The sequence below is a fragment of the Podarcis raffonei genome, chromosome 2 (assembly GCF_027172205.1).
Source record: "Podarcis raffonei isolate rPodRaf1 chromosome 2, rPodRaf1.pri, whole genome shotgun sequence".
Taxonomy (NCBI): Eukaryota; Metazoa; Chordata; class Lepidosauria; order Squamata; family Lacertidae; genus Podarcis; species Podarcis raffonei.
In genome coordinates, this window is record NC_070603.1 from 36196060 (window position 1) to 36220525 (window position 24466).

General features: G+C 41.6%; 1 protein-coding gene across 2 annotated transcripts; it reads right to left on the minus strand.

Moving 5' to 3' along the window:
• Window positions 1–2019: 2019 nt before the first annotated feature.
• On the minus strand, window positions 2020–23258 carry SRP68 (signal recognition particle 68). 2 transcript variants are annotated; one of them, XR_008328819.1, is made up of 17 exons: window positions 23047–23258; window positions 20786–20852; window positions 19172–19285; window positions 17318–17513; window positions 14806–14888; window positions 14166–14275; window positions 12968–13050; window positions 12142–12282; window positions 9094–9192; window positions 8830–8894; window positions 8095–8254; window positions 6679–6773; window positions 6004–6133; window positions 5465–5540; window positions 4839–4891; window positions 3285–3961; window positions 2020–3155 (listed from the first exon to the last, which is right to left on the minus strand). XR_008328819.1 is itself a non-coding variant. In XM_053375971.1 (16 exons), the coding sequence occupies exons 1-16, from the start codon at window positions 23201–23203 to the stop codon at window positions 3734–3736; spliced, it is 1857 nt and encodes a 618-aa protein (XP_053231946.1). In that variant the 5' UTR covers window positions 23204–23258; the 3' UTR covers window positions 2020–3733. The 2 variants fall into 2 exon arrangements, 1 of the variants encoding a protein (XP_053231946.1); XM_053375971.1 differs by having other exon boundaries at window positions 2020–3961.
• Between the last annotated feature and the right edge of the window lie 1208 nt (window positions 23259–24466).

Here is a 24466-nt window from a genome sequence, read left to right on the forward strand (position 1 = left end):
CTCAACCAAATAATCCTGTTTACCTTTCTGATCAATACAAGAAACAGACAAAGGTGTTTAAATTTCAACCTGATATAATCAAGGCCTGGGGGGGGGGACACGGACCTTTATCAGCCTAGGGCGTCGCTCGTTGCCAACCTTCTGGAGGCCACATGCCAGCATTGGGTGGGGCCAGAGGCAAAAGGAGGCAGAAGGAGGGATGTGGCTCTTCTCTTGGTACAGTAAGCTATAGCCAGTCAGGTTTCTATGCACACATCTCTTCACCCAGGCAAGCAAGATGCATTATCACAGTTCAAGAACGTGCAAAAATGCTTGAGGGTTTGGGGCAGCATCAGTGAGAGGTGTGGCCTTAGAGGGAATTGGAGAGCTGCACTTGGCCCCCAGGCAGCGATTCCCCAACGCTGGGCTAAGTGAAAGACAGCACCTATTTCTCGACCAACTAAGCCAACATTGAACCGCAATAAGCTACACAGAAAATCAAGGCTCTTATAGAATCACTTGTGAATTCTGATGGAATTTATAGTGTAGGTGACTAATAGTGAAACTAAGCAATATTCTTTTGAACCAAAGGAAACGGAAGCTGGTGATTCATACTGTTAAATACCACCACCAAATACTGCATTCCTGTTTCTTCATTGAGTGTGACATTAATTTTTGTTTGCTTTTGGGAAATATGCACTCTTTAGTGTCATCAGGCAGCTCCCCACTCCACTTGCCTCTATGCTGATAATTTGTTCTATGCTGAGAATTTGTTCACAAGCATTCTATATAGATTTCCCCACCTCAGATATTCAAGAATTACTCAAATGTGCCTACCAACTATATACTACCACCAGCCAACTGTGAGGATCTAGCATTCTATCACCAACAAATCTCTCCTGATGCAACTTTTAAGGCAGGCATAGGCAAACTCGGCCCTCCAGATGTTTTGGGACTACAACTCGCATCATCCCTAGCTAGCAGGACCAGTAGTCAGGGATGATGGGAGTTGTGGTCCCAAAACATCTGGAGGGCCAAGTTTGCCTATGCCTGTTTTAAAGCTACAACTTCAGATGCAAACTACCTGGTTTTTATAATTCACATAGCTTTAAAAAAGCCCACGTTTCTGTGTTCTCTTTTGATGATTTTGTAGTGCTTCACACTATTCCTTTTACAATTCACAAATTCAGAGGGTAACACACTCTTAATCATTAAATGAAATCTATTTGTGATGCACAAACTGCCCTGAAACACTGCAGTGAGGCTCCCTGCTGCTCTTTAACAGACACCTGACCCAATCCAAGGGTTGTGGCCCATATGCTGGTGCCCATTATGAATAGCAGCTGCTTTGGTGGTAGCTACACCTGGATACAGGCCCTAACACATTGCTAAAGAACAGTTGAAGGGGAAGCCTTCAACAGACATGTGAGCAGCTGAAGCACAGTTGTTCCAACTCAATCATCCCATAGTTTGTCTGAACCATTTCAGCTGGCTCAAGATAGAAGTACAGTGGACCCTCAAGTTACCTACAGCTCTGGATATGTAATGTTTGGGTTGCCAACGCAGCAAACCTGGAAGTGTCCAGTTACAGACTTTTTGGGTTAAGTGCAGACCCCTGGAACGAATTTAATTCATATCTGGAGGGTCCACTGTAGTGGGTACATGTGTGTGTGGCAGGAAGCATTTTTTAAAAAACCGCAGCAACAGTTTGAAATATTGCTTTTACTCTCCCTAGAAATTTAGCTCCAACAATTGCAAAGGCAATTTTTCAACTTTCAAGTAAGGAAGCAGCAAAATGGAAGCTCAGCACTGATTTCAATAGTTTACAACTACACTTTTAGAAAGCAGGAATAAGTCCTTTATTGTTTCAGGATTTCACTTCTGTCTGACCAACATGCTTTATTCTATAGCATGTTTCACAAAGGAAGTAGTCGCCATTTGTGACAGCAAACAAGGACAAAAGCAGAGGGAGCAGAATGTGTCCAGTTGCCCACAGGTGTGGGGTAGAATGCAAACAAAAAGAAAGTTTGGCTACATATGTAAGAGGATCAGAGTTCTCAGATTTAATTCAGATCTGAAAAGAAGACGACACCAGAGCTTGAAGCAAAGTACAATCAACAAAACACTGATAGGCACATCCCCAGAGAGGAGATTGGACCCAGTCACTTGACAAAAGATCTCATTTCCATTTAACCTTCAACAGAACTAACAAATCATTGGCTTACTACTGCATCTCAATGTGAAATTTCATCTCTTGATAAAATTAAAAAATATTACTTCCTTTTTCTTTTGCAATAGGTTTTTTCCCTATAAAACCCCCTTCCCATAGACAGATCAGAAAGAGCATTTCTTTAAAACAGGTGGGGCACTCTTTTCATATGGTACATAAATCCAATAACTTTGGTATAATTAAACCCAATTTATCTTTAATCTGAAAATTTTAATTCTCTGCAGCTTGCTAACTGAGTGGCTGAAAAGCAGTTTTTGTTTAATATTTCTATAACTGAACAATCCAGTTTCAAAACTGTTTCCAACAATGCCAAGAAGAAACAGAGCTAAACTGGAGCACAGTATGACAAAATATAAACACGAAAATATGGCTAAGGACTCTCATCTCCAACAAATATTTCAGACTACCTAAGACCAGTAATATAGCTTGCAAAAAAAGTCAAATATACAATTCAGGCTCACAAATGTTTAGAATAATTGTGCCTATGCATATATATATATATTTTTTGGGGGGGGAATGATATTGACATAAAGATACTTGAATTCCCACAGCACAGATAAATGCTCTCACAAAAAAATGCACCATGAACACATGGCTAGAGATCTTTATTGCTTAAGATTTCATTGGCTCCACTTTTGATTCTTCACTAGTGGAATCCCTAAAACAACCAAATATGTCAGAAAGGAGGTAAAAGACAGAATAAGCAACAAAACCACCCTCCCAATTTACCACTTTCAGCTAAGTTGAAGAGGGAAACTGAAGAAATGTCAGGAGTCTTTCAAGATATAAAATGATAGTAGCTTGTTCTTTCTGAAGCCAAAAGACTTTTTAGGTTCTAAGAAAGACCCTCTGAGAAACATATTCCTCTGTTCTGAGAAGTGGTGCCTCAATGTGGAAAGACTATACAACACGCTTTAAAGTGTATTCTAAAACAATCCCATTTTTACTTTATAGATTTTAACCATCATATATCTTTAATCCAAGACTTTTGTAAATCTGAAGCTCCTGATTTTTGTTAAAAACAAATCAAAACTTTACATGGCTGTAAGCAAAAGTCAGAAATGGCAGGCAGTACAGATATCTAGCCAGCTGTGGGTTTTTGCATACTCTGCTTAGACAGTCCAAATCTGAAGACATATATGTGCCTTTGGTTCCCCTCTGTTCTGTACTGTCCAGAGGGCTGGGTTAGCTTTTTGAAAATTAAAAGTACCATGTCAGCTGTAAAACAAAATGATGATATGCCAGCCCACACAAAGTGGGCTTTATTCCTGCCTGAACTGATTGATAAATGTGATTTGAGACTCCAGCTCTTTCCTTCAGTTTCAAATGTTGGGAGACAGACCACATTATGCATGTTCTCAGGGTGGGAAGTTTCTAATAAAACAGGTGTGCAAACAAAGAGAATACTGGGAAGTTATTAAAGACCTCCCATACAGATTTTAGACATAAGTAGTTAAGGTCTGAACCTGCTGGAGCCATCCCAAAATACAGGAAGAAAAGCGCTCTTCTTGAGAATGGCCCCGGTTAACTCCGGAATCCAAAGATGCCCTTGATATATCCTGTGAGACCACTCTTTGCTTTCTGCTCCACTTTGTCCTCCAGGGGTGGTAAAGTAACATGGTTGAGAGCCAGGTCAAAGAACAAAGGCTTGCATGGTATCGGTTGGAATTCTGGTGGGAAATGCACCAGACTGGCTTGCTTGCTGACAAGAGAAGGATCCAGGCAGAAAGTCTCAAACCGTTCAGAAAGTGGCTTGATATCAAGGGAAACAAAAATCTCAGATAAGATTAGTTGAAACAAAATTAGCTACCAAGTAAAGTCTAGCCTAATGGCCAGGCAGGAATCTATTATCTCCTTCCCAATCAGTTCTGACTTTGTGGGTAACATGTCCAAGTCAGTGAGGCAGGTACAGTAAGAATGGATATTTCAGATGTACTGCCATGGAAACCTCAGAATTCTTTTAAACCACGAGACAGTTCCTCTTCTAAGCCTGAAGAGGAAGTATTTTAAACTCTGCTAGAGAGGGTGTGTGCATGCATACTTACAGAAAGCTGTCAGCTTCTAAAAAATGAGTCAACTGTAGATAGAGTTGCACAAACTTGGTTAAACGTTTAGACCTGTTCTACGCTCATTTTTCTTCTCTCTAAACAGCTTCTGAGCTGTCAGATTTCCTCCCAGATCTGGATGAAGGTCCTCATTATCATGCTAAATAGAGTTCAGGTGTAATGCCTGGGTGATTCTACAAAACTCAGCTGAAAAGTATTTTTATTCCTCATGGTCCAATGGCACGAAATTCAAAGCTGTTTATGGATGAGGAATGGGCTTGGCTTGCCCAATGGGACTTCCTCTTTCACTGTTCCTTGCTTCCCCTGCTAAAAAAAACACCAGTCTGCCCTGGGTGGTTGGGGGACCTTCTGGGGAAGATCTGGGGTGTGTGGGAGCTGCAGAAGGGAGGAAGGGGAAGTCCCAGTCTATGAGCAGCAGAAATCTGCAATTAAATGTACTTGTATCAATCTGTCTAATTTGTGTAACTAAAAGAATGCTTGTGCAAACTGCAACATGTAGTACGTTTGCTGATTATACTGAAATAATCTATTTTCCATCTCATTAACTACAAAAACCGTCTTACCTTGCCATCCTTGACCTGGGATGGTGATTCAGTCTCATGGTTGTCACCTGCATCTGAAAGGTGCCACAAGAATATTTTAGGAAAATGCAGCTCCTAGCCATGCAACTACCTATAAAACACATCAATAGTATACAAGCATCCAAGTCACAGCGTTTCCTTCCAAAATACACATAAGAACGTATTCCTATTCTCTGTTGCAATTTGAGATTTATACGTAGTTGTCCTGTTTTTATTTATTTATGTGTAATAGTGCCATCAATACTGCAGTCTGAAATTTGACCCAGGTGAGTGGGGGACAGAAGGAAGGAACGAATGCATGTTCACTTGAGTTACACCGGTTTCTTTTCAGTAGTGACCGAGAACTGTGAGTTGTGCTGAACAAGTCACAGAAAGGTCTGATGCCTTTGAAAGTGAGGATGAGGAATTTGTGCTGCATCAGAAAGCCAGTGGAGGTTTCAGAAAAGGTACCAGAGGGGAATGGTTTTGGTGATAAGAGTTCTAGATATATGTAGGCAAGAGGTGTCCACAGCATGAACCAGAATTTTTCTGGCGCAGAGAAAAGGCTACAATTTCACAATGCTGAAAGGGGAGAAGCAATCTATACAGAAGAAATGGAACCCACTCACCTAATATGGCAGCTGCTTGCAAGGAGTATTTTTCTGCATTCACTTGAGTGATCAGCTCTTGGACATCAGGCAGCTCCTAAATAATCAGGTCAATTATGTAAAACATCTTCCAGGTATTAAAAGTTTTATGCCATTAGCAAGTTTCAACCACTGTTCAAAAACTCCTCAGAGACAGAAGATCACCCAGAGCAGCTTCAATCACAACAGATGAGGAAGCAAAGCATTTACTGTGCATATACAAATACAATCCACAGTAGCCATTCCAACCCCACAGCCTGCATCTGGCAGTACCATTGAGATACATATATTCAGTATATTTTCTGCAAGAAGAGGAAAGTCTCTGGAAGTCACAGCTGCATTTGCGCACTGTACCTTAAGGTCTACAGAGCAAGAATTTACAAAAGCTAAACATTGTATTAGTGCTCAGCAGTTAAAGAGCCAGTTAAATATGTATACACATGGCCTCTAGCTAATTGCACGCGGTCTTTCAAGAGCTTTCACTGACAAAGTTGCTGCATGCTGAATGGAGAGTTTCATACCTTTAAGCTGTTCTTATAAGTTCCAGCTTGGGCCTGGACTTCGTTGGCATATTTCAGAACTCGATCATACAAAACAAGGGCTTCACTCCACTTCTTCACTAGAACATATGACTGTGCAATGAAAAAACACCTAGTGGGATAGGAAGACAACATTGGGTGCATTCATATTCATGTTAAAAACAGTTCAAACAATAAAAAAGGATATAAAAAACAATTTAAAAGCAATTTAAAAGAAGCCCACTCTGCTGAGCAATTTCTTGTCTGCTTCTTGTTATCAATCAACTCAGTTCTCAGTATAATTGGTTTTCTGTTAGTCACAAAAGGGCTGCTTCTGAATTAGCAGAAGAATGTTGCCTGAGGAAAGTGACTTCAAATTCAATCGGTGTTGAAATAATAACTATTTGCTTAAGTTTCTGTGCAAGAACTTTCTCTGGGCCTCTAACATTTATATAAGTTTGTATTTCCCCTGTTTACTCTGCAATGAAATCACCAACACACTGTGGAATGGCACTGCAAGAAATCTTCTGGTACAGCTTACACAAGAGCTCACAGAACACCACTTATACTTTCTCCTTCTATTCTTGGTTCTTAGGATCCATGCCTCTGTATTCAAATATTAGCTGTTCTTTAGCTACAGGTAAACTGATCAAGTAACCTTGTTTGCTTGAGAATTACCTGTAAGCTTTATACACCAGTGTCTTTATCCCAATTTCCTTTAGGTAGCCTTTATCTTCTTCCAGACCAGGAAGTTGTGGCAACTCTGCCAGATTCTTCAATTATGAAGAAGAGAATTAACAGAAGGGGGAAGGGGAGAGAAACAGTTCTTGAATATAAATAGTATTTCATAAATCAAAAATGCAACTAGTGGTTCACAAATGAAGGGTTGTTTTTTTTGTAAAACACTTAAGAGGTTGTTGTTTTTAAAATCAAATGTTATCTAAATCTTGTTAAAATAAAATAATGACAATCTTTCACAAAAACTAATTTAGTATTTTGTTATGACAGAGGCCCAGGTTCACATGCCACACTAAGCCAAATGATGGCTCGGTGTGAATGTGCAGCTGTCTGGTTGTTTCGCTGCTGCACTGTATTGAAGTAAGCTACACTTTGGCTTAACGTGTCATCCAAATGTGTCGCTAGACTAACGTTCTTTGTTTATGGCTCATGGCTCAAGCCAAACTACAAGGGTGGGTTTGGACAACGTGGTAAGCTAAACTATGGCTTAGCTCAGCATGGTTAAACAGGGGCAAAACAACAGGGGAGAAGCAAAGTCACCACCCTCTTCTACCCAGGAGCCCCCAACACTTGCGCCAAGACACACTTTGGCTTAGACCAGGCATAGGCAAACTCGGCCCTCCAGATATTTTGGGACTACAATTCCCACCATCCCTGACCACTGCTCCTGTTAGCTAGGGAGTTGTAGTCCCAAAACATCTGGAGGGCAGAGTTTGGGGATGTCTGTCTTAGAGTGATGTGTAAACCAAACCAGTAGTTTTCACGGGATGATTGTTTGTTTCTTCAGTAAGAAACACAAACATATGAAATAACTGAATAAAGAAGCTACAGCATCACTCTTTTAAACACTAGAATTTTCTTAAACCCTTTCCACATGCTCCCTTTAAGAATAACCTGCAATTATCAGAATTATCTATGTACTAGCTGTAGTAAATGCTCATATAGGAAAGTGACAAATGCGTCAAATTTAGTCTCCCTACAATGAAGCCACATTTTCCCCAAAGACTTGCATCTCAAAATACAGGAAAGACTATAAATATTTGGAATGCTGACCAGCTGGGACCGTGTGCTTGAGGTGGAGTCCTCTAGGGACAATGAACACAGCAAAGATGTACTTGCAGGAATGAACAGGCAGGAGAACAGACTCATTTTGAGACCATGAGGCTCTAGAATTTAAGCACTACTACAGGCTATACAGAATTTTCAGCAGAGGATTGTGATCTCTGGTTGCCAAATAATGCATTAGGATCTCCTGCAGCTTTATAGCACTTGTGCTTTCTGATCCTGATTTGCAAACTTAGGAAAGGATTAAGAAATATGGAACCAGAAGACCTCCTCCCGCTGCATTGCTATTACCTGTAAGATGATGTCATAAAGGCGTATCAAATCCTGAGGCCGAGGTGTACGCTTGCCATCTTCCTCGGACTGCTGCTGCTGAAGCAGCGCCTTCTGCAGTGCCTTTGCCATACTCTCATTGCGCTTGATGGCTGTGGACAGCTTGATGTATGTCAGATAACTAGAAAGCATGATTAAAGGAGTTTTGTTAAAGCCATTTCAAAAACACCTGGACATACCATAAAAGCTTAACAGGCAAAATGGGGAAGTGAACAAGATGACTGTCAAACCTTCCTAAAAAGTTTATTGAAGAACTCTAGTCTGACCACCTTAAAGTTTTTCTCGTTGATATATTTGCAACAAAACAAACAAGTAGAACAGAGTTTGGAATATGTTTAACTTTGGCTGGTTTACAAACCCTTATTAGCAATGTTGGAATATTTAAAACGTTTATTATATTGCTGGATTTGAATGATCCACAGTCACAAGCCATTAAGAGTTTAAGATCTATTAAATAAATATTGAGGGTTTTCTCCAAGCGAGTTGTATGTCCCACACAAGCACTTCTCATGCAACATAGCTTCCCCTTCCCTCTTCTCATTCTATGTGCTCCTTCAAATCTGTTATGAGGTCTCTCCAAACTTACAGAACAGATTTGGTGGGTGCTTGGCAAGAGAAGGGGTGGGGAATTCCAATGTGCAAATGGGATGACTTCATAGGATACAACCCTAAATTAATATCTAGAAGGTCTCCCACCTGTGCAGGTACTGGATATTAGTAACCTTTCCAGAATCCACTTCTGAAGCGTGTTCCCGCTGCTTCTGTTGGGAGCAGAACAAAGCTATATTGTATTTATTTGGGGAGCACACAAGAGATAAAACAAAAACTCAAAGCCTGAGAGATACTGTACTACAATTTATTACATTTCATAAAGAACCCTACAGGGTCTGTCACAAGATGTTTGTTTTCTTCAAGCACTCAGTTAAAAGGTGATGCACAAGGACAATACTTTATCCTCACCTGATCTGGTTTCAGTTCTTCACGAACAGCTTGAATTGCATCTCGACACTCACTCAGCAAGGATTCAAACAGCCGCTCTTTAGTTTCTTCTTCTTCTGCCTAAACAAAGAAGCACCAGAGAAACAATGAAAATCCATTAGGCCGCTGCTACTTTTTCTGAAATCTTAAAGGAGGTAAAAGCTCACACTAAGAATTCTAACAACTCAGAAATGCAACATCATGTGAAACTTTACAGAATGTTACACTGCTTGCGGAACAAACTGTAGAAACTTGGCCCTGTGGCTAACATTTCCTGAGATGCACTAGGGAAAGTAGTGTGACTATGTTCAAATCACTGAAAAAAAGGCCTTCTATAGTAGTTTCTCATAAAAACTGTTTGGAACTGTTTCATCAGTGCTGTGCCGTGTGAAGTGAGCAAGAAAAACCAAGAGCCCACCAGGATCATTGTTATATGCTTAGATTGTCTAGTTCCAGACCACAATCTTCAAAGGCAACCCCATGTATAATGCACTGTAGTAATCCACATAGACTACCAGACCAGAGAAACCGAACCTCGGCTGTCCCCATCCAGACAGAGATGCAGCTGGATCATCAACTGCAGGTGATGAAGGGCACTCCACACCATGAAGATTACTATTTATATAGTGCCATATCATAAAATATCAAGACCTCCAGAGGAAGTAATGGAATCTAGAAGGACCCCACAAGCTGCATACCTGTTCCTTTGTGGTGTGAGACTCCACCCAAAACAGCTTGAACCCCACCCATCCAGTTTAAGGAACCACCCACTAACAGCATCAGCCTTTCCTAGATTAAGCTTCTGGAAGGCTAAAAGTTCCACTTCCTTGGTATATGGCGTGATTTGATTAGATCAGCATGTTTGAGAGCCATGGCTTGCGCATTGCAGGATTAGGGCTGCACTCCAGAAGCCAATTACTCTCTAGTTTCATTAGCCTGAACAGCCCTTCAGAAAACCTCCCTAGCAGTTTTGGGATAGGTTTGGGCATAGTAGCTTTAATTGCTCATCCAACTAATGTTAACTGGATTAATAAACTTCAAAAATATGCTGCTTATTCTTCAGGTATATATAAAGGTGGTTTCTAAATATTAAGGAGGGACATTGGTTACTCTGAAGCACCACCGAGACAAGCTAGACAAGTCTGACAGCATTCTCAGCAACACCCATGAGAGTATTTCAACTTCAGACATGCAAAGGGGAAACCAACTAGAATAATGATGAAGTAATAAAACGTCCAGCAGACAGAGAACAGAGCTTCAGGACTGGCATGGGGAGAAGGCTGAAGTGAGTGTATTGATCACTCATGTTAAACATAACTATGGACAAGCACTGGGTGCACTGCAACTGATAACAAGCTCCTTCAAGAAATGGATGTATCAGCAAAGGTTCTTAAAGAGCAGAAGTGAAGGAAAAATAGACTTGAACTGGATTAATAGCTTGAATAAGTAAATACTTGATTCAGAAGCATGGTTACAGTTTTTACTTCTCTGACAGTTGAGACCTTGAAAGTATTTTCTTCATAATGTTCAGCATCTGCCTAACAACACTTGTATATATTGTCGTGGGTGTATCCATGTAGAGATTCCCTTGTAACTTGTACAAAAACAATTGTCAGAACTGGATATTTAACCAGGCTTTGGCTCATAGGATCGCCTCTGAATAAGACTCATGTATGATCCACTCAACGAGGATTCCATAAATCTGCTTACTTCATGACAAGTAACAAGTGCTGTTCCTCCATTTGACATGCACCAACGAACCTTTGCTGGTGGGAAGCTAGAAGTACCTTCAGGGAAGAAAATGGAAATACACTTTTTCTTCTGAAGGTTGCCCTGCAGCAGCTTCGTACAAAAACCCAGCTGGAAAGGGGGAGGGGAAAGCCCTCCTTATTTCTTCTCCCATAGAGAAAAAAATGTGGTATCTTTCCCTTCCCATTCAGCTTCTGCAAATGGCAGCAACCATTTGCTACTGGCTCATTCCTCCATGAAGGAAAGGAAAGTTAGCTGCAGTTTTGCATGTTAAGACTTTTGCAGAAGACAGCGGCAGTCCTGCAAATCCTAACAGGAAGGTAAACACTCCCTTTGTTATTCTACAACAGGCGTGTTCAACTCCCAAGAGACTGCAATCTACTCCCAGTATAAAAAAACCAAACAAACTGGCAGTGATCTACCCATTGCCATTGGAGGGAGGAGCGTGCGTGGGGTGGGTGGATTGCCCAGAATTGTTGAGCTTTTTTGGAGGAGGATTGCACACAGTTTTGAAGCTTTTCCCCTGTAAATTTTCGTACACGATAAGGTTGCCGCAATCTACCAGGATCAGCTGGGGGGTCTACCAGTAGATGGCGATCTACTGGTTGGACATCTCTGTTCTACAAGAACAGGGGGAGGAGAGGCAGCGATCCATGGCTTGTACTTTTGCAAAATTTGCATAACAGAAGCCACCTCTTCTTTCTCCTCCACCCCTATTCCTTGCAGAGGGAAAACATTTACTTTCCCTTCCTACTGGGCTTCGGCAAGATGCAGCAACAGCAAGGTGCTACTTGCATCTTCTGCAAAAGCCTAACACAAAGCCAAACACTTCTCAGGGTTCTCTGCACAAATAAGGTTTGGGGACAGGAGGGGCTGGTGGTGAACTCAATAAATGGGTTTGACGAGTAAGCCAAGACAAAATTTGGGGAGCGCTATGTACGTGCAAGTGTCTGCATGTCAACATGTGATAATTCCAGAAGCCAATCTACGTGTACTCACTGACTTGGCGACATGCCTGATCCTGACAATTATAGGTCAGAAAAGACACTTCACTTATATCCTCCTACATTCTTTTTGGCCAAGGTTCAGCCAAGACACTGGAAAATTGTGAGCTACACCACCTGCTGATCACACAGCTCTATTACACAACATTTCTGGGCGTAAATCTGCACTGCCTCCAACACAAGTGGATGATGTACAGCTATCTAATTACACACAAGAATACAGGACTTTGACTACAGTAAAAATCACACTGACAGATTGCAGGGAGTTTATACTTACCTGAGCAATAGCTGCTTCAGTATCAGCCATCCCCAGCAGGAAGATCCTCACTTTGTCTATCTTCACTGGCACTGTTCTTCCCCTCCATTCTACCTCACTCATAGTGGCTGCCTGCTTTGCTCGGGTTTGGGTGATTAATGACTGCAAAACAGAGAAGCTACTATTTAGAAATGCAAATAGAAGGTTGTATTCCCCACAATATTTCACTTAGATCTGTGCAACAGCCATGACGACAGGCATAAAATCTGCCCGTTTAAGTTGTAAAAAAATTAATCTGATAACACATTCATATTTTTTTAATAAGCAATCTGTCCTATCCCCTAAAGGCAAGTAATTATCAGAAATCAAAATATTTAATTTTTTTTTTAAAAAAATGCTCCTAAAACCACTAAGGACTCTTCTGTTTATTATGCTTAGTCAGAAAATCCTTGCCTTTGTAAAATTATCTAGATCTGGGCTGTCCATCATAATGTCAGGGAGTTCTGATCTTAGAGGATCCCAGTGTTTTCCGTGGCACTTGTAACTCAGCACAAATGACTAAACCACCTTCAGTGATCATATGCATCTGGTATCTGGCATGTATCTGCTTTGCTAGGTGGCTAGTTGGAGGAGGAGGAGGAGAGGAACGTTCCAAGTCTTCCAGGACACAGCTAGGCATCTGCATGTTATTCATTTTAACAGAAAAAATAGCTTTCCATGTCTGCAAGACACACTAGATGGCAAGTCTTCTCTACAGCCCATCCAAGTTTGACACTATTGGTCTAAGTTCAGGCTTATGCAAACTTCTGCAAAAAAAAGCTCTTTTTTAAAAAAGAAAACAGATTACCTCAAGTTTTTCAGCAAGAAGCCCCTCAGTGCCTCCAGATCTCAGTCTCATTTGCATAAGCTCACTAATAGCAGACTGGTCACCTAAGAAACAAATAGAAGTGCACAATATGTGATCCAGCACATTTTGTTACATTGTGAGAAAACAATTCCAAGCCTTGTGATTGTGAAGTAAATGTAAAGAACACTGAGAGCAACATGTTACATTTGTGTCCTGAATATGTATGCACGAAACAGATATGCTGTAATGATAAATGCCAATTTGCAACAGTGGGCTGAGAAAGGCAACTCTGTGGTTACTGGCTATTTGGGGTTATTGGGTTGTTGTTTTTATTTTGATTGTATATATTGTGGTTTTCATGTTGATCTTTTCTGTGAACCGCCCTGAGACCTTCGGGTATAGGGCGGTATATAAATTCAATAAATAATAATAAATAATTCTCATAATAATATTTTCAGCCCATGCTAAAAAGAGATGCTGACTATGCACAAGGACCCCCAAATTTACAAACCTTCGTTCTTAAAGGAAAGTTACATATTATTCAGTTGCAAGTAGTTTCATCTGTGGTAGAAGACAGAACATGGGGGGATTTCTCAAACCTTTCACATTAAAAGCTACCAATTTTTTATCTATAAAGGAAAAAGTACTGCTGTTTCTGTGAGGAGAAAGCACATGGGGTGGTAATTTTCAGCAGGAAAAAAAATGCTGGAAAGAGAAGGGTAAGATCCTCCTCACGTGAAGATTGCAGCTTTAGCAGCTTCTTCAGGAAAAAACTGCAAGACACATGTACTTTGGACTTTATTTTAAATGACTAGGTTTTTGTCAAGTATTTTCTGCCCCAAGATCAAAGTAAGTAATGGAAAAATTGGGATATTAATTACTGCATAGAAGTGGGGGGGGGGGGCAAGCACCTAGATCCAACTCATAACCATTAAAGCCCAATTTTGATTCTTGTTTTCTCAGCTTTCTGTGTTCTCCAGCGCATTTTCAAGCTCTTTTTTGCAATTATGACAGGCAGAACTATTCCCAATAAAAGCAGAAATTACCAAAACATCAAGCTGAGGGACACTCTGGACTTTAAACGGTGCACCAAGAATATGCTTAAGTATGTATTGCCCCTTCGATCTCTTTTGGCAGGCCAGCAAATGTAAACAGTACGAGCAGTCTTTTAAAATATGTTTTTTCTTGGTTTACTTACCAATATTATAAGCACAATAACGAATATTTGGGGAGATCTCCTCCACTCGCTGATTATATAGTATAGCCTGCTCATCTGTGAAAGCACTAGCCAGCTTTTCATATATGGTTCTGCAGCAGAAAGATAAAAACTTAATAGTTACTATTTTACAACAATGACAGTCCTTTCTCTTTAAAATAAATTACTGTTAACAGTACTGAGCTGTTCTTACAAAGGCCTTTTAACTTTAGTTACAGGTAGGTAGCCGTGTTGGTCTGCTGTAGTCGAAACAAATTAAAAACTTCCTTCCAGTAGCACCTTAGAGACCAACTAAGTTTGTTATTGGTATGAGCTTTCATGGGCATGCACACTTCTTCAGAAGAAGTATCTGAAGAAGTGTGCATGCCCACGAAAGCTCATACCGATAACAAACTTAGTTGGTCTCTAAGGTGCTACTGGAAGGAAGTTTTTTATTTTGTTCCTTTTAACTTTATTATCATGCTACTCAGTAGGACAACTACTCTGGGTCCAAAACTGATGGGGGGCGGGATTTATATTGGAACACAGAGAAGAATTTGCGTGGAAAAACTCATCAACATGTGATAGGATTAGTTTAACAGTTTCATGTTAACAAAGCAATAGGAAGGATGGGCAAACTCACTTGCATTTGTTGAATGCTTCCATTGCTGCTTTCCATTCCTGGCGCTCAAAGCGGAGCATACCTGTGAGGTATGCTGTATATGCCTGTAAATCAAGGAGAGGTGCCTATTAGTCGGTGCAATAGTACAGTCTTAGTCTACAGCCAGCAAGAATACAGCCAGCAGAGACTGGCAACTTGCCTGAACACTATTCTTTCCCCCGGTTGCCTACATTACCTCAAATACCACGACAAGCATTCATATAGTAAACCTGGCATTCAGCCCTAACATTTACATCACTACATACATCGTACAAGTTATACATTCATGTTTTGAATTCATGTTTTCAGAAACCTAACCCCAAGTGAAAAGGCTTTAGAAATTATGTGATGCTGTTTTGAAAGACACGTTACTAAGACTTGTAGCACTTACTGGCCAGTTGTTGCGCAAGTATTCATGCTACACCACCACACAGAGGGTATTCAGGTAAATGAAAGAACATGTGCACTATAATAAGTAAATCATTAAGCTGCCAGAGTCAAATAGCTGCCTGGGTGTGATAAGTCACAAATCAGCATATAGAAGGATTCTAGCATAGATAATATTTTTGGAACAAATTCCAAAGGATGTGTTTATCAATTGCTATTAGCTCAGGCAGCTAAAAATGGAATGCACTGAGGAAGCCCAATTACCAGATGCTGAGAATCACTTGTAAGTTTCAGGTATTTTTAGACACAGTGCTAGACTAGGTAGAATTTTACCCTGACTCAGCACAGCAATTTTTTATTCTTTCTTGGGTTTTTTCTGTGCTCTGCCGACAGTCAGTTTCCTATTCACTAAATACACAAGCTAGGCCCCAAACTCCCACCTCACTCTTCTTGGTTCTGCCTCAATCAAGGAATCCCAGGATTTGTAAAAATGAAAGCCCCATCCCTTGTAGGTTATAGCCCTGCGGGGGCTTAGTTTAACAAGAGGGCTGCATTCATTTCTGGGCAACCTTCCTGGGGTAGCATGCCAGGAGTTGGCAGCACCAGAGGCAAAAATGAGAAGAACAGCAAATGTGAATTTTACCTTTATGCAATAGGCTAGTTTATACACACACACACACACCCCTCCCTATGCTTCACCCCCAAAAAGGAAGCAGCATTTATTAGAGTTCAAGGACTCTAATAAACACTGAAAGAAGAAAGCAGGGCTGGTGCAAGATGTGACCTGGGGAGAATACCACAGGTGAAACAAAGAGACCCAAGTCCTTATCCCTGCTACTGTCTGACCATTCCCAGAAAAGGCTCATTTTATATATGAGAGTTCCACTGGAAATATTAGGTAATGGTTGCTACATCAGAAGATATACCGCAAAATGTTGCAGTGCACCTTAACCTCCTAGCAGGAGTGTTCCTGTTCAGGTTTCCAGCCAGCCAGCCAGCCTTACCCTCCTCCAATATAAGCTGGAAGGAGTTCAAGCAGAATATTCCCTGGCTTTCTGTTCCAACTGACACTCAACATCCTGTGACTATAGAATACTCCTCACCAGAGTAGGGGATTTCTTTTTTAGGGCAGAGATAATAATTGTTATTTATTTTTCCAAACTTTATAGAGTTCTTCCAAACAGGCTGATACCTCCTTCCTGTTTCTCAGCCTAAAGTTGAAAGTGAATGGCAGGACAATTATCTATGCTTCCTATATGACAGCATGAAGATTCAACCTTCTAGACAGAAGGTGCGAAATGTCAGATTTGAACTTCCATAAATTGATACGCTACAGCCTGATATTTCCAAAAACCGAGCGGTGTTCAACTACTGCATCTCATCAGCACAACTATTTCAAGTTGCATGACAATTTCCCTCTCTATTTTTGCTGTGCATGGCCTGCACATGCCCCAAATCTGCTCCAGAGGGTTGGGAAAACCCTTAGAACAGATTTAGAGGTTGCATGGAACAGGGTGCAGGGAAGGGTGTTCCTTTGCACAAGCCAAGATTATTGCACTGACAAAACATTAACTTAGCACTATATTGGATTCCAATCACCATCCTCAAATATATCACTTGTCAACCTTCCATCACATGTCCTTATATATGTAAATAACAGAGCCTGCTATTTCAAATAAGCATTTGCATCTCCTGACCTTTTTGCTGCATCTGCTATGGCATACTATAGTCCTTTAGTCTCAGGTAGACTACAAGAGGAAGCACTGGCTAAGCAGCATACATATCGGCCAGCTGGAAACATTCTATGGGCTGAACCCAACCAGACTCCTGTCTAAGATTAGCTGCTATCTGCTTTCTTTCCCCATTTTCTGTACTGGTTTTCAGATTAATGATCTGTCTCAAACTTCACAGACCACTATTCTGATTCAGTGAAACTGTTATTTAACTTGGGCTTAAAAAGTCGCTACGAATATACTGGACATTCCTAACCTAATCTCCACAGGAAGTTTTAACATTATTTACAATTCAGATTCATTTATCCAACACAAAACAAAATGTCAGTTTATATCTTCTATGCTATAAAAGGGTTTTGAAAGTTAGCAGTAACCTGAGCTTCCAGCTTGGTCTTGGCATCCACGCGGTTGCTTTCACACAGGCGCTCCAGCTCCTCAGCATGTTTTACTGCTTTGCGCAGGCGAGATAACAAGTGGAATCGTTTGCGAGGTTCTGTGTTGGCTTCCTGCTTAAGCTGCATAGCATAACTCCAGGCTCTCTCGGCATCCATCAGAATCAAGAGCAAGTATCTAGTGTAAGAAAAGTAAAGACAGCTTAAAAACCTATTCCAAACAAAGTTCTTTCCTTTATTTCACCTGGGCAATAAAAACCCATGGAACAAGTTCTGCTGTGGTTAGGACAGATTTATCTACCCTATCACCTTTAAAGTCTTGATCGCACATCCTGAAGACCATTCTCCTTTTGCGTAACTTAAAATTTGTAGGGAAACTGCCTATTTATTTATTTTTAAAAAAAACCTGCTTTGTTGATGTCTAATTGTTTTAGTTGTCAAATGTTATTGATATTCATACAAGTTGTATTCAATTTATTGTATTGGTATGTGTGTTTTTATTCCTTTATTTTATTTCTTAAATGGCATATAACGTCGTACCTTGGTTTTCGAACAGTTTAGTTCCCGAATGTTTTGGTTCCTGAACATGGCAAACCCAGAAGTGACTGTTCCGGTTTGCAAAATATTTTTGGAAGCCAAACATCCAGCAGGGCTTCTGATTGGCTGCAGGACCTTCCTGCAGAAGCCGCGATTTGGTTTTCGAACATTTTGGAAGTCGAACGGAGTACTGGAACAGATTCTGTTCGACTTACAAGGTACGACTATACATAGTATGTATGTATAAATAAATAAATAACCAACCTCAGTTTCAGATGTAGTGTAAAAACCTGGAGGTGGTACAGGTACCTTGAGCAAATTGTTTTGAGGTTGGCTGTGGTCCCTGTTTTGGACTGTGCCATCCACACTGAACTTACGAGGTCCTATGCTGCTCCTTGGACTAGCAATGACCAACACAGGAAAGGGGGTAGCTCCAAATTAGCTTCTGAACTTTTTCATTCAAATATGTGGAATCTTGATACTCAAATCCCATTTTATCTAAAGAATCCCAACAGTTAACCCAACAAATCCGATCCCACAACAAAGTAGAAAGAAACAAAGATGGCATTTTGCCCACCTGCCCACAAAGAAATTAGCATACAAATATGCATACTGAAGTCTGGTAGTCAGGATACTGATTTCCAAGTCACTACATTTAAAGGGGAAAAAGATCAGTAATCCGCTTCAAAACATTTTTATAATACTGAGCAGGGCTGCCTACCGTATTTTTTGCTCTATAAGACGCACCCAACTATGAGACGCACCTAGTTTTTAGAGGAGGAAAACAAGAAACAAGAAAGCAACACAAAGCCTCTTGAACGAAGAGGCAGGAGCGCTCCGGCTGCGCTCAAGAGGCTTTGCATGGCTATCCCTGAAGCCAGGAGAGCAAGAGGGATTGATGCGCACCAATCCCTCTTGCTCTTCTGGCTTCAGCAATAGCTGTGCAGCCTGCATTCGCTCCATAAGATGCACACACATTTCCCCTTACTTTTTAGGAGGGGGGAAGTGTGTCTTATAGAGCGAAAAATATGGTGTTTTGAAGTTGAACAGTTCTCTCCTCTCCTCACCAGAACCCCAAATCTGCAGCACACAGTTGAATAATGTCACCCATGGTGATGGGGGAATAGCACTGCTAAGGTACATTTAGTCAAAAGCAATTGATATAAGCATGCGGCACCATTTCCCTTTACTACTGGAGGTTTCTGATTGAGAGATATAACCAGAAGCTTATAACTTTACCTGCCCCTTTTGGCAAATAAAAAATAAAAAAATCAGCACAGCTATTGAGCATCCTAGTACCTGTTGTCAGATAAAAGTTCTTCTGTTACTTTCTTGCCTGTGAACTTGTGCCTATTTCCCATCTTGAAGTTAAGAGTTTTTCTGAGTCTTCTTAGTCGTCGGGAGCAGTAACCTCTGAAGAGAAAAACCACAACTTTTTAGTTGTTACAAAGAATAGAACTTGGGCTGGATTCAACTAAATAGGTTCCAGGAGCCAATGCAACAAGCCCTGCTAGCCTAGTGGGGTTCCCCCTCCCCACTTTGCTTGGGAAGGCAAGGAGAATCCCCAGAACAGTGTGTGGAAGGAGGGGATGGGAGTTTGTTCTGTCTGGCAAGCTTGCACTAACAGAAGGATAGGATTTACACAATGTTGAATTCCATTTTTTGCCTCCTATTTGACTAAGAAAGAGGAGGACAGTAAAAACAAACCTAGAGCTATAATACATTTCATATATTAGAGGGCACCATGTGTGGCTGTCATCAGTTTTTACAGTGGAAGATAGTAGTCATAGCCAAAATGTTAATAATCAGGAAATCTTGGCAGCCTACATGACAGATTTACAGAACTGAATGGAACCACAAAGCAGCTGATTTAGAGTGGTGCACCAAATGGCTTATGGAAATGAAGCCTTTAGTGCCTAGGTAACACACGAGTTCTGAGTAAGTAGCTTTCCATTCAGTGTTTTGCATACTCCTCTACACACCTGTAGGGGACGCGGGTGGCGCTGTGGGTTAAACCACAGAGCCTAGGACTTGCCAATCAGAAGGTCGGCGGTTCGAATCCCCGCAACGGGGTGAGCTCCCGTTGCTCTGTCCCTGCTCCTGCCAACCTAGCAGTTTGAAAGCACGTCAAAGTGCAAGTAGATAAATAGGTACCGCTCCGGCGGGAAGGTAAACGGCGTTTCCATGCGCTGCTCTGGTTCGCCAGAAGCAGCTTAGTCATGCTGGCCACATGACCCGGAAGCTGTACACCAGCTCCCTTGGCCAATAAAGCGAGGTGAGCGCCGCAACCCCAGAGTCGGCCACGACTGGACCTAATGGTCAGGGGTCCCTTTACCTTTACTACACACCTGTAAAAGCTGTGTTATATAAATTATATGCAACACCCATGCTAGTGCTTTATAGAATTGAAGAAAAAAGCCACCCAACAATTTAACGATTCAAATAAATGGGGAAGTATCTTTAAACGTTAAGTAGATATAAATTTTCATAAAGAAGTGGAAGGAACAGGTACTCTAAAACTAGGTTTGCCATATGTCTGGAATTTCCCAGACATAGCCGTTATAAACAGTGTCTGGGCGGAAATCGCGGAAATGTCCAGGGAAACCCAGTTGTATGGCAGCCCATGTTGGTAGTGTAGATTTTGGTGAATTTCAATAAAAGTAGCTCAAAAGTTTTTGCTTTTTTTAAAGAAGCTCAACAATTTTGGGCAAAACTTTAAAAAGCTCAACAACTTTAGGGGTGGGGGGAGAAGCAGCTCAACAACTTTTGTGTCCAGATTTTCACTTTTTGAAATATGGCAGCCCTGCTAAAACTGCAGAAAGAACTAGCATCTGTTTAGACCTAGTCATTTAAATAAAGACAAAAGGACATTGGCTGCAAATCATTCCCGTTCGTTATTCCTAGTATACCAACCTGTATCTCTGAAAATCACCATGCCGTAACCCATGTTGCTGTTGCGATTCCTTAACAATCTGAAGGACTGAAGAACTTGTTAAGGAAACGTTAAACAGGATGCTAAAGATGTATCATTAAAATGACAGCTGTTATTTGGAGCACATGTAAATAACTAATTTTCTATTTTGTAATATTACACTGATACTTATTTCTGAACTGGGAAAGTGTTAAACAAAATAAGTTTTACAGATTACCACAAGTAGAATTCACTGGAAAGCCAATACAACTGTATATATCAATGTTGGCTTGAAGATCACTGTTTAAATTCAATTAAGCTATATTTTAGGAAACCCAATGGTTCCTTATATATTTATAAAGAGATATTTGATGAGATAAAGTTCAATGGGGCTTACTTCCAGTTAACTGTATCGAGGACTGCAATCATAATCATTAATTTGTGAGATTAACTGACCTGATTTATTACAGTTACAAAATAAAAACTGGTACAGATAGGCCAATGAGTATAGTAGGAGTAGTAAGTGTACAGATAAATTCAAAAAGAAGCCAAAAAGTAGTCTCTACTTTACATTTCCCATCTGCATTTTCAGTAATGCAAGAAGAGTAAACACTTAAAAAATAATGAAGCATCAAAAATTCATTGGGTCTTCTGATCAGTTCTTAATAAAAAATTTAAAAAATCAACCTTTCTAGGCTCCAAACGCACAATATAAAAAGCATGAACTACAGGTTCCCTCTTCCTGAATCCACAGAAACCAAGATATTTATTAAATCTTAATATTTATGGAAGTCAGCCAATTAGCAAAACAAAGGGCAGAGCACAATAGCAAGCAAGCATAAATGCTCTCCTTATTTCAAGATAGCTAATACTGCATGTGGCAATTGCACAGTTTGGGATATTGAATTTCTGAAATGGTATACTTTCCAGTAGGTTTCAATGAACTGCTACAACTGTCCACTATGAACACTTTGCAGTATTTAGTGGTAGCTCTGGAGAAGGAGGCAAAAAGTATGCCTTTAAATTATTTTCAGGGACTGTTAAATTTTCTGCTGCACACAACACATTTCTACATGATCACCAGTTACATTTAATCCCAATCACCGAATTAACTTTCAAACACTGACCTTTGTTCCTCTAACAATTGGATGCTGCGTGCATCAATCCATAAACAACTATTTCACTCTATATCAGAGTATATCTATTCCACAACAATGGCCTCTTGTCTCTCCCACTGTCTAAATTGTAAGCATATAGGTGCAATGACTTTGTCGAAGTTTTTATTTTAAACTTGTATTGCTTGGTAAAGTGTTACATATGCTGGTAACACAAGGAAAAATAAATTTCACCAAAAGATCCACAAAGTTTAGCAAAATAACACTTTGGGCCTGGATTTCTTTCCACAGTATAACATTTCATTTTTATATAGCAGTTATGAATGCTTCTCCACAATGTCCAACAGCACAGGACTGCTATATCAGTCAAAAGAACTTAGCAGTACTTCTATAATCTGCTATATGGAGCAGATTACAAAGGAAATACCCCCCCCCCCGAAAAATGTATATGAAACCAAATAATTCTAAAGAATAACTCTTTCCTCCAAAAAGAGATCGGTAAGCAGGACTCAGAATCCCTGCTCAGCTATCTTTGCTACAAACTGCACACGGATTTCACATTTCAACACTGCTTTTTTTCCAGGTAATAAGTCTGCCATGGCCCACTGCCACAAAATAAATTCCACACGGAGCCTTTCAGAAACAGGCGTGGCCTGCAAATCCAGGCTGTTTAGGGGGTGGTAGTGGAAAGAGAAAGTTCTTCTTAAATATGCCATATGTTGCTGGATCCCATATCCATTCTGTCAAAATCTCAAGGAGTAACAGCCCCCCCCCCCCAACAAAAAAAAACCCGACCACCCCATAACGCCTGGCTGAAACTGTACCCTAATGTAAAGCTAAGATGGGCGGGGTATATATAATAAATTTTTTATTAATTACTAATATGCTGCTCTGCATCCCTAAGGTCCACGTCAGCTGCTCCCGCTAATGCCCATTAGGAAATCTGCCAGTGGCCCCTTCTCCGACAGCCACATCCCCAGCCCTGTAAAGAGCGAGGGGGAGGCAGCGGGAGAAAGGCCCACGGAGGCCGAAGGGGCCAGAGGCTTCCTGAGGGCCAGAGGCCAGGGCTGCATGGAGGGCTGCGCCGCTCGCTTAAGTGACACGTCCCCACTAAGCCCTCCCCAAACCCCGTCATGCCGGCAGGATACTTTCCAGGCCCAGGCTATCGCCGAGGCCGCCCGGTTTCGGCTTCTCATTCTCCTTGTTCTCCTCTAGGCCCGCCGCGGAGCCTCCGCTGTTGCCTCCGCCGCTTCCACCACCTCCACGGCCGCTACCGCCGCTGACCACCTGCCGCTCAGCCGCCATCTTGCGCCTGTTCCACTCGCGGCGCGAGGCATCACGGGACGGGAGAGAAGAGCCGTCGGGAGCGCGGGGCGTAGCGGACATGGGCGCTGAGGATGACGGGAAAGAGGAGGACGGGGCAGGGCTGGGCTTTCGAAAAGAGAAGGCGCTTTAGTAAGGGGCTATTTAAATGGTTGAGGCCGCCCCCGAGCCGCTGCACATTCGGGCAGAGGGAACTGGGGCGGTACGTCAGCAGCTCTGTTAGCATTTAAAGCTGAAGCGGGGAAGCCGGCCCGATTTTTTTTTTTGGACTCCAACTCCCATCAGCCCCGGCTAGCGTGACTAACGGCCAAGGATAATGGGAATTGCAGTCCAACAAAAACATCTAGTCCCTCCGCGTGTAATTGTCTAATTGAAATATTTGCATGCGCTTACCTAATTTGCACACACACCCCCGCCTGCTTCGTTTCCCTTGCCTTCAGCTGCTGTTTCCCTGAATCTATTTTTATATTTTAGGTTGTATTCTTGTAAGGCCCCGTGTACTGAGATGGTGTTAAATAAAAGTGACGAATTCTAATGGCAGGTTTGAGCAGAGGCTCCTCTTTTAAGTTCTAAGGAGCAATTCGCTCAGCGGAACCGCTGCAGCAGCAGACTCCCCAATACAGAAGACTGCTTCAGCTGTTGTCTGAGCGCTGTTCACTTGGGTTTATTTAGTCAAACATTCATTTTTTAGAACCACAGGAGCCCCCCAAGGCAGCTTACAAAGCCAAAATAGCACATTAAAAACAACAAGAGAGCATTAACATCAGCTCTGTTACAAACAAAATCAATCAGAAGGAGCCAGCTGAACATGAATTGGGAGAAAGTTTCATAATCCACCATGATTGCCAATTTAGAAAAAAACCAGACATTGGAAGGGTTCCTGTACCTTTAACAGAGCACAATAAAGTAAAGCAAAGGTACCCCTGCCCGTATGGGCCAGTCTTGCCAGACTCGGGTTGTGCGCCCATCTCACTCAAGAGGCTGGGGGCCAGCGCTATCCGAAGACACTTCCGGGTCACGTGACCAGCGTGACATCGCTGCTCTGGCGAGCCAGAGCCGCACACGGAAACGCCGTTTACCTTCCCGCTAGAAAGCGGTCCCTATTTATCTACTTGCACCCGGGGGTGCTTTCGAACTGCTAGGTTGGCAGACGCTGGGACCGAGCAACGGGAGCGCACCCCGCCGCGGGGATTCGAACCGCCGACCTTTCGATCGGCAAGCCCTAGGCGCTGAGGCTTTTACCCA

Excerpts from the sequence above, each read along its gene's own strand:
- SRP68 (XM_053375971.1), bottom strand. The coding sequence starts at position 23,203 with ATGGCGGCTGAGCGGCAGGTGGTCAGCGGCGGTAGCGGCCGTGGAGGT. Across the intron at positions 14,276-14,805 it reads GAAGCATTCAACAAATGCAA|AACCATATATGAAAAGCTGG; the intron begins GTGAGTTTGCCC and ends TTTCTGCTGCAG. Across the intron at positions 5,541-6,003 it reads CTTATAAGAACAGCTTAAAG|GAGCTGCCTGATGTCCAAGA; the intron begins GTATGAAACTCT and ends CTGATTATTTAG.